The sequence below is a fragment of the Xenia sp. Carnegie-2017 genome, unplaced genomic scaffold (genome assembly GCF_021976095.1).
Source record: "Xenia sp. Carnegie-2017 unplaced genomic scaffold, XeniaSp_v1 HiC_scaffold_6, whole genome shotgun sequence".
NCBI classification, from domain to species: Eukaryota; Metazoa; Cnidaria; class Anthozoa; order Malacalcyonacea; family Xeniidae; genus Xenia; species Xenia sp. Carnegie-2017.
This window is the reverse complement of record NW_025813526.1, coordinates 16537158-16546806: the sequence shown is the minus strand read 5'-3', so window position 1 is coordinate 16546806 and position 9649 is coordinate 16537158. Positions and strand designations below refer to the sequence as shown.

The 9649-nt window shown below is 35.9% G+C and overlaps 2 protein-coding genes across 3 annotated transcripts; both read right to left on the bottom strand.

The window, feature by feature from the left end:
* Positions 1-277: 277 nt before the first annotated feature.
* Positions 278-1753, bottom strand: LOC124457199. The gene has a single exon (XM_047007481.1). It carries the CDS (start codon positions 1751-1753, stop codon positions 278-280), a length of 1476 nt encoding a protein of 491 aa, XP_046863437.1.
* Positions 1754-7106: 5353 nt separating this feature from the next.
* LOC124458396 lies at positions 7107-9263 on the bottom strand. Of its 2 annotated transcripts, none has more exons than XM_047008419.1 (4): positions 9078-9263; positions 8603-8750; positions 7932-8199; positions 7107-7473 (listed from the first exon to the last, which is right to left on the bottom strand). In XM_047008419.1, the coding sequence occupies exons 1-4, from the start codon at positions 9249-9251 to the stop codon at positions 7359-7361; spliced, it is 705 nt and encodes a 234-aa protein (XP_046864375.1). In that variant the 5' UTR covers positions 9252-9263; the 3' UTR covers positions 7107-7358. The 2 variants fall into 2 exon arrangements, with proteins under 2 accessions (XP_046864375.1, XP_046864376.1); XM_047008420.1 differs by lacking the exon at positions 7107-7473 and adding an exon at positions 7550-7637.
* Between the last annotated feature and the right edge of the window lie 386 nt (positions 9264-9649).

The window sequence follows — 9649 nt, the reverse complement described above, 5'->3', positions numbered from 1 at the left end:
CATTTACATTACTTTCAAGTCCAAATGGGTATGGCTATAAGTCAAATCGACAAATGTGATTTTATTGTATTTACAGAAAAAGGAATTGATATTGTAGAAATACCATTTGATGCTGACTTCTGGAGTTATGTATTTAAAACTGTGTTTCTTTTCTATAAGAATTTTATTATTAGTAGTCTTTTATTGAAATATGTGCAATGATAAAATTTTATATTTACAAATAATAGTTTTTCAAAATAAAAATATTAAGTATAATTTATTTTAGATTATGTAAGGATTACTTTATACCACGCTTTCCTAAATTACATAAAGCGGCACACATAAACAAAATGTTGTCCAAAACTGGTTTTAATGTCAATGGAATAACTCCTGATAAAATCTGAAATTGCTTTAGTTTCAATATATTCCTTTCGACATGAGATCTTAATGATGCCACATGCCGAGTATGAGTTGTTCCACGAGAGGAAAGTCTTGGTCCACGACAATAGGCAGGAGAAATAAGGTGAACTTTCTTCACCACAAGTAGATCTCTAACAAGGAATCCCTTATCAGCCATGACACCATCACCTTTTTCTAGTAAGTTTATGAGACCAGAGTTGGTGACCATTTCCTTGTCAGATATTGAACCAGTCCTAAGGGGTGGGATGAAGGAAAAAATACCAGTAGGGGTAATGCCAACTAATAGTTTAGCATTGTTCCAATGCTTATAGCTGCTCCATGAGATTTTCTGGCTCCCAGGTATCTTAGGTTTTTGTATAAAAAATTCTGTGCAATCAATGATTATTCTTAAGTTTTTAAATTTCTGAAATCGCTTAGGTAGTTTCTCTTTGATTTCAGACTTACTTGGCCAAGGCACAACGAATGACAGCTCGTTAGACAGGAATTCAACCCAAGTTGTATAAATCCGGGAAACATGACTAGCTGAAACAGAAAATGTATCAGCCAAAAACATGACATCAAATCGTTTTCGTGTCCTGACAAGAGTAAGAATGAATTCTTCCCAATGTGTCAATACTCTTGAACCATGCCCTCCTTTAATAGACTGGGCAGTGGCTGTATCAGTAGAACCTCTCCAATACCTTAGACTCTTTGCTTTCTCTTCAATCAAACTGAAAACTAAGTTCAACTTTTCTAGTGACAATCCAGTGTAGCGGTAGCAATTCTTCTGGCAAATAGCTTGTTCAATAAATAAGTTTCTTTTCAACGTTTTAACTTCGCCCTGGCAAAAACAGTCAATGAGGTCATGTTTATCACTTTCATCAGAATCATAACTTGTAACATCCAAGTCTGTTGTACAATTTATTTGTGGACTGTCTTCGTGCACAGACTCCGGCTCAGTACACTGCTCAGGAGCAGTGATTTCAGCAGCAAAAAATGCCTTATCCTGATGCTCAAAGCTTTTCTCACACAGAATTTTTCGTCTCTTTCTTTTTGGAATATTTGATTTGCTTCTATCTTTCGGCGGTAATCGTTTACTGCTTTCTTTTGATTGGTATCCTTTTAGAAACAAAGTTGGATTGGGACAGCCCTCGGATCGATAACCAGCAAGAAAATGATTAAAACAAACCTTCGTATTAGTAGTGACTTTGAAGTTTTTCCTGTTGATCAGCTTTTCCTGTTGAGCACTCTTGTCTTTCGCGTTTTTCGGAGAAAAAAAGCGAAGAATACCAACGTGATCGGAAACGATATATTTTTCAGGATATCTTCTATCGTTATCACAGCCATAAACAGCACAGTGATCCCCTTTTCCCATTATAATTTGAATATAAACTTTTTACGAAAAGATATTTTTATAAAGATACACAATGTTTGCCCCCTGGCGATCCCAGAATGCATTGCAAAAACCGCGCAAATTTAAGGGAGACTGGCAACCGGCAAATACTCCAATGCAACATAATATACCAAATATTTAATTGATACGTAATAGGATAAGTCTTCACACATACATATAAAAGTCCATCAAATTTTGAACATGCTTGTATTTAACTATTTAATGTTTCACTAAATCTGTAAATGGCAACATATTTATGAAAAAGTCGTTATTTCAAATATAAGTGAGAAGCTAAACAAAAAATAAAGCAAAAGATTTTGAAATTATAATTATGCACACTTATCAAATATTTAGATGTGGGGTATAAAATGATTGTGAGTAATATTAATTTGGTACTGAATTAAACTGTTGTTTATAGCCAATACATTGTAAGGACACAGCCTGTGTAGGCAGTTAAGAAATATTTTGTTGTTAGGTGTCTGTATGAGTGAAAGTTGAAATCTGCTCTTATTACCATACGCTAGTTCAAAAAGCTATGCTATATGACAAAGAATTTTTTTTCTTTGTTTCGTATGACACCTTCCAAGTTTGAAGAAGACACCTTCCAAGTTTGGCATGCAAGAAGAGAAGCTATTGAACCTGCAGGAAGGCTTTGCGTCACTTTAAGATGTTTGGTCATTGGAGACGCCTTAGAAGTATTGCAGCAAGTTACCTTGTAAGCCGTACCGTTGTGGGACGAATTATGAGGGAGTCTTTTAAAGCTTGGTGGATTGTTATCGCAGAAATTTTTTTTTATATGTTCCAAGTTTGTCGAAAGAATGGCTAGATAAAAGTCAAGACTTTGAGAGAAGGTGGAATTTCCCGAACTGCGTCGGACTGATTGGCGTAAGCATATCATTATCCAGTGTCTTTCACGAGCAGGATCTATGTTTTTTAACTATAAAATGTTCCGCAGTATTGTCCTGATGGCAGTCGTGAATGCAAAATATCAATTTACAATGATTGATGTAGGCGACTATGGACGTCTAAGTGACGGTAGCGTTTTTTTCAAGTGGCGAATTTGGTGTTGCTATGGAACAGAACAAACTAAATCTTCCACACCCAAAACTGCTACCTTGGACAAATATTAGTGTACCATATGTGTTTGTAGGAGACGATGCTTTCCCTTTTGAAAATTTCTTTCATGAAACCCAATCCTAGAGGAGAGGTCCAGATCCCTGAGAGAATTGCAAATTTCAGGTTCTCCCGTGCAAGAGGTTTGTAGAAAATGCCTTTAACACAGCCACCTCACGATTCAGACTTTTTAGACGTGCAATTACAGCAGATGTTGACGTTGCAGTGCAAGCTACAAAAGAAATTGTGGTTCTTCATAACTACCTTATGGCTGACAGGTGTATTCCAAGTAATCCATATTGTCCATCTGACTTTATTGACTATGACTGCAATGGTTCACTTAGACTGGTGGGTGGAGAAAGGAGAATGCAATAAAGGCGGAATTGAGGATATAACACATCTTGGATCCAATTCTATTCAATGCAATCATAAAATATCAGAGATTGTTTTAGAGATTATTTCATTTCAACAAAAGGTTCTGTGAATTTTGAATTATGTTGTACATATAGTCGCTAATGATAAAAATGAAAGATTTGGTAGCTGCTACTTTTGACAGTTAAGTGCAATAATTTTGGAAAGATTCATGAAATGGCTTGTTGTCGACATGATTCAAAAAGTGAAATTGATCAATGGAAATCTTTGCAAATAGAAGTTATTCAATTTGCCTGAAGTTTGTGATTGATGATTCCTGAATGAGCAAACAAAATGAAGTTTTTCTGTTCATTATGTTGACTCATTCTGGCATTAACAACACATCTATACCTGCAATTTGAAAGACACTCTATGTTAATCACCAAATTTTGGTGTAAATTAGGGCCTCCATAGACTAGGTATTTTGTTTTCGGCCACTAGATGTAGCCGACTACGAAAAAAATACCGTCTGTTGAATAAGTTGTCGACTAATAAACGTGTAGAATTGTAGTTGTCGACAACAAAGCGGTTTCTCTTTTTTTTGCAAGGGTAACTGCAATCACAAAAGTGCTGTTTGTCGACTACATTTAGTTGTCGACTACGGAAAGTTTTCCTAGTCTGTGGAGCCTGTTAATGTAATTTTTATACCGTCATAAGTACTATTAATGCGTAAGTCATCATCAATATTTATTTAGGCGGGGGATTCATATATATATTTAGTTTCGCCCTAATACAATTGAAAATAGATAAAAATGGTCCCGTAAACCTCAAAAAAATATGATAGTTGTTCTTACTTTATTTATCTTACTGATGAAATTTTTCACGTGATTTAAATTTATACGTGTTTTATATACATAAAAGTTTAATGGCTTTTGTGGTGGGATTGATATCGTTGCCGCGCATGCACATGTGGTTTGTATATTAAATTTGTACAAAGCATGTTTTTACTTCAAAATCGGTCGTAGAAGATGCAGTTGGTCGTTGCCATGGCCATAAACTTGCGCAGCTGGTCAAGTCGGCTGCGCTTGCTAAAGAAGACTACCCATGCGCGGATGATTTATCAGAAAACTTATGACTACGTAGGGAATTACTCCATAATGGGTACTTGTACCAACAGTTGGTCGTTTCCATGACTATGAACTTGGAGAGTGATGGAGTTGACTACGCATGCTTAACATTACATCTCAATTAATTTTTGAATTAGTGAGCTCTAAAATTGGTTCTTGTGTATACAATTAGCAAACTTTTAAATTAAATATTTTTGGCATGTTCTTTGCTGCAAGAATTTAAAAAAAGTTTTCGTTGCCATGACCATGAACTTGGAAAGTGGTAGTGTTGACTGCGCATGCTCAGACTAATTCTTAATTAATTTTTGATTTAGCGAGCTCTGAAACTGGTGCTTGTATAGACACTTAGCAATTTTCAATCATATATTTTTGGCATGTTCTTTGTTGTGACAATGTTAGATAGGTTTTTTTTCGCTAAAACGTTGTATCTGCATATTTTGTCCATGACAATGCCCTAATGTTTACGACGTATAATAAAGTTAGTGAATTGAGGTAGAAAAAATATTGAAAATGAAATTTCCAACAGGAAAACAAAATCAAGCATGACAGAGGAGAAGCAAAGAAGCCAGGTTGAAAATAGCTTAATGAAATTGAATGAGGACTCGTGGACAAACAAAGACGAGAATGTTTCCAAGAATGTTGATGACGATAAAAGGTCTAGTGAAGACGAGGTTCCAATACAAAAACAATCCATTATCAACACCGAGTCTACTGAACATATGTTCCAATGAAATATCAATAAATCACATTACACAACTTGGAAGCTCGTTGGCTCACGTGGTATGTAGTAGTGGGAACTGTTCGTGATGTTACTGAAAATATGTAAAATAATTACCAACATCTTTCCCTTAGAAAGAGATTTGCAAGAGGATTCAAAGTACGCAGCAATCATTGTATATATTGATGGAATATTTCGAAAAGTGTACTCTGAGAAATTTTATTCACGTGGGATTGTACAAGGACCAACAGAGAATGCTCTGGCTTGTGCGTGAGATTTTAGAAGGATTAGTTCACGTTCATACACAGGTAGAAACTTTCCATTATTGTATGTGCTAACTGTATGTATGTCTAACTAAATATGAAAAAAATGCGAACAACTTTTGTTTAAAACAATAAATATACAGAAAGACTGAATAGGAAGTGACTACTCGAGCTCGTGGAGGAAAAGGGAAGGTCAAAGCATGGAAAACGCTAATTTCTCATCCTTGCTTTATTGAGACATTTTCTCTTGTTGTTTGTAACATTCCTCGTACCAACGTAACTGTACACAATCCAAACAAGTTCACGTGTCTATTATATTGTAACTATACATCCAAAAATGTGGTTGAATGCCGATACACCTTTTTTGAGGGTGTAAAATGTTTAGATGAAGTTATGCCACCAACATATGACAGCCTTCTTAGACAAATTGAAAGCGTAATTTGGCAGGCGGGTATGTGGTATCAGTCTCTTTTACCCCAAATGACTGTTTCCTCCCCAATTGGTAACGGTTAGCAGCTTTCAAAAGGGGACATTTATACCCTATGGATGACGCGTCCTCCATCTCCAGACTCATAATTCCGCATTTACTGTCAATTTGAGACTGGGTGTTCAAGCATGCGATATTCATGTAGAAAATCTAACCTAGTCTGCGCGCATTTTTGTTCTGATGTTAACTGCGAAAATACATCAGGTAAAAACAGAGTAAGAAAACGAAACAGATGTTTCCGAACTGAGAATCGCATTGTTAAAAGAGAAACATTGTACTTTTTTGTATGGTAGAGTGTAGACATGAAATCTACAAAGTGTTGAAGATCACTGCAAAAGCTCACGCTCACGCTATTGAGTTTTATAAAATCTGGAGGGAACATGTCAACCAAATTACTATAAATTATTAGCGCGCGTCCTGTGGTCAAAAATATGGCAGAATTTGATTGTCAGCAGAAAGACGCGGGATCCAAAATTCACATAGGATGCACTGGGTTCAATGAAGTTGTATGTAGAAGCAACTATAGATGGCAAAAAACATTTTTGTATCTTATAAAGAAATAGTAGAAATTTAAAGTATAAGAATGAACAATCTAGTAAAAGAAGCAACGTCTGCCTTTAACAAGGAACTTTCTAATTACGTTTAGTTTCTTGTATAAAGAAAGTACTATTTTAGATAAACTTGATTTGGAAGTCTTTCACTTATATTTTTACCAAGAAACAAAAGAAAAATTCAAAGGCATGATGCAGAACTCAAATATGTCTCAATTTTGTTTGAAACTAGAAAAAATTATTGTGGGGAGCTGTAATTTATAAAGGTACAAGGGAAGAGTAGTGCAAGGGATTTTGCATTTTTAGAAAATAATACATTCTTCCTTGACATATATTATATTTACAGTAGGAAAGTATTGTAGTTCTGTTCAATAGTAGATCCAAAATTAAACCAAATAATTCACAATCAACCCAGTTTCTAATATTTTGCCTCTAATCAGAAAGTTTCAACCAGCCAAATAATCATAGCGTTTTGATTTTTTTTTTGCTCTTCTAGTTCAAGATATATCCAGTGGCGTAGCTAGCGAAAAATATTTGGTCGGGCGCACGAGGCGCCACCATGGTTGGCGGCGAGCGAGAAAATTTTCCGAATTTAGACTCCCTAGAACGTCGGAAATGGCTATCTTAGAAAGCAAATGCGTGATATTTATGCAGGAAATAGAACCATTTTGGTTAATTTAAATTTCAGAAGGATCTTATAGTAAAGCAGAGAAACAGTTCAAAAATAGTTGCAGATATGTGATTTATTTTCTCAACACCACATACATAAATAGATACCTATGTACATCTTGTAAAGAAACTTTGACAAAAGAACCGAAAAAGGCTCAGATTTGTCATCAACAACTATCAAAAGTTGTGATGAAATTGTCGTGCTGAAATGACAATCATCATTGACTGCATTAAAAAGTTCCCGGAAAAATTCTCACATGCCATGGACGTAAGACATCATCAGCTTGCTAACAGCCATATATGAATACCTATTTGTATAAGAAAGCAAGTCTTCGTGGTTTTTCAATGAACTTCTTTACTACCTCATCATGCAATGTGTTGGCGTCTTCTTTCTCTGACAGTATGTCTTTGTGAATGGAAATCCTGCAAAGAGAACTAAAACGTCCTTGGCTCATAGTATTTGTAAGATAATTTTTTACCCTCTTCAAACAAGAAAATTACCTCTCAACTGAAGCACTTGTAATTGACAAAACCCCATTTATCTTTAACAGTTTTACAACTTCTGGAATACTAGATTGATAATGGAACTGAAAAATATATTTCAATAGTTCATCGCATGAATCACGGTGAAAGTCTTTATCTCTGTAAATAAAACAAAGTTTGCTAACTAGCATTGGTATGTCAAACATATCACCATAAACCTTCTTTAGAAGATTTATCTTTTCTGAGGGCACTTGACCTTTACACATTTTAAACACCCTAGGGTTAACAAGGTCAAAAATCTAAAATGCTCCACATCCTGAAATCGCTCAGTCAGCATAGTCACAATTGTGTCAAGAATTTCAAAATACATTTGTTTGTAATTATGCCGTTGGTCATACCTGGTTACTGGTGGTCCCACTTTCTCAACAGCCAGGTCGTACACCTGACAATATTCTGTATCATTTTTCAGAGATGCAACAAAGGCCTTGAATCTCTCAAACCTACTCATTCCATAATGAAAGTCAGTGAAATTGTCTTGCAAGATAGAATAAAGTATGGATGACTGCTCAAGAATTCTCTGGAAAACATGTACCAAGAAACAAAACAAGAAGCCATTAAGGTAGCCAAGTAAACCAGTAACCTTACTTAACGTTTCATCATCCCAACCTATTGGATAATCAGTACGATTTTCAAATATGTCTATCAGTTTCTCATAGTTAGAATGCAAGACATTGATGACATGAGCCCTATAATAACATCTTGTGTCACCAGGACTAGGAAACTCAAGCCTATGGGATGATAGTAAAGCTTTTCTTTTGGGGGGAATTGCTAGTAAAGGTGCAGAAAGCACTAATATTAACAAAGAAAATCGTAACAGGTGAGATGGAGGATGCAGCTTGACATAATACTAGATTTAGTCTATGGGCAGCACAGTGAACAAATTGAGCATGAGGATAATCCTGCTGAACTTGAGCTTGAACACCATTGAGATGACCAGAAATAACAGATGCACCATCATAAGTCTGTCCAATAAATTTCTCTTTCACATTATTGTATTGACTTAACTTACCCTTAACTACTGATGATATAGCAGTTGCAGTCCTATCACAACTAACATCAACAAACCCAAGCTGTCTTTCAATGACACTTTCCCCTTTGTCCATTCGAACAATTACACTCAATAGTTCTTTGGTAGAAACATCAGTTGCCTCATCAACCTGTATAGTTAAGAAAGTGCAGCAATATATTTCCTTTAAAATCTCATCCTTCATTATCTTATCAAGACAATCAATCAAATCATTCTGAATATCAGGAGAGACTCCAGTAAACCGCCCTCCCCCAGCAAGGTGGGTTTCAGCAAGCCTTCCATGTAATCGCCTTTCAAAAACAGAATCCATCTTGGCAAAACTTTCAAGTAGCTCTCTATAATTTCCTCTATTCATGCTGCTACTAGATTCATCATGCCCCCTAAATGCAAGCTCTAGCCTAGACAAGTATAAAACAGCTTCTGTTATGGTTTTCAACATTTCCCTGTTTTGCCTTACCTCCTCGTTATGACGCTGAATCTCTTCACGTCTAGTTTGTGACATGATACAGTCGATACGAGGCTGAAAACCGTAGGTCTTCCAGGTCTTGTAGGCACCCATGTGCAATTTTGCCTTCTCATGCTTCTTACAATCGGATAGGAAATTCTTCATGTTTTTGAATCCCGTCTGCATCCATGAAGATGACGATCCAGGGCAAAATAAAAGACAAGGTCAACAGAACAATGCATCTTTTCTGAGCTACCACAAAGCCAATCTTTCTTCGAGTACCAACTTTCCTGAAAGCTCCTATTGCCTGTAGTCGCTTGTAAATTTGGAATTGGCCGCTGCTTTACGAGTATATTTTGCTCGCCTGATTGTCGAACAGAAAAGGTTTCTTTTGTAGTTCACTTATTATATCGATTTCATTAGCCGAAGCCATTGTAATGTAAGTTATCACGATTTCCGAACGTATATTTCGAAAGCTCAAAATTGAAGTCACGCTGTTGAAAATGAGCCCGACTAGATGTTGTTAAACGTTTGAGTGTGTTCACAGCTACTCTCAACCAATCAGATTACCGATATTCCTACTA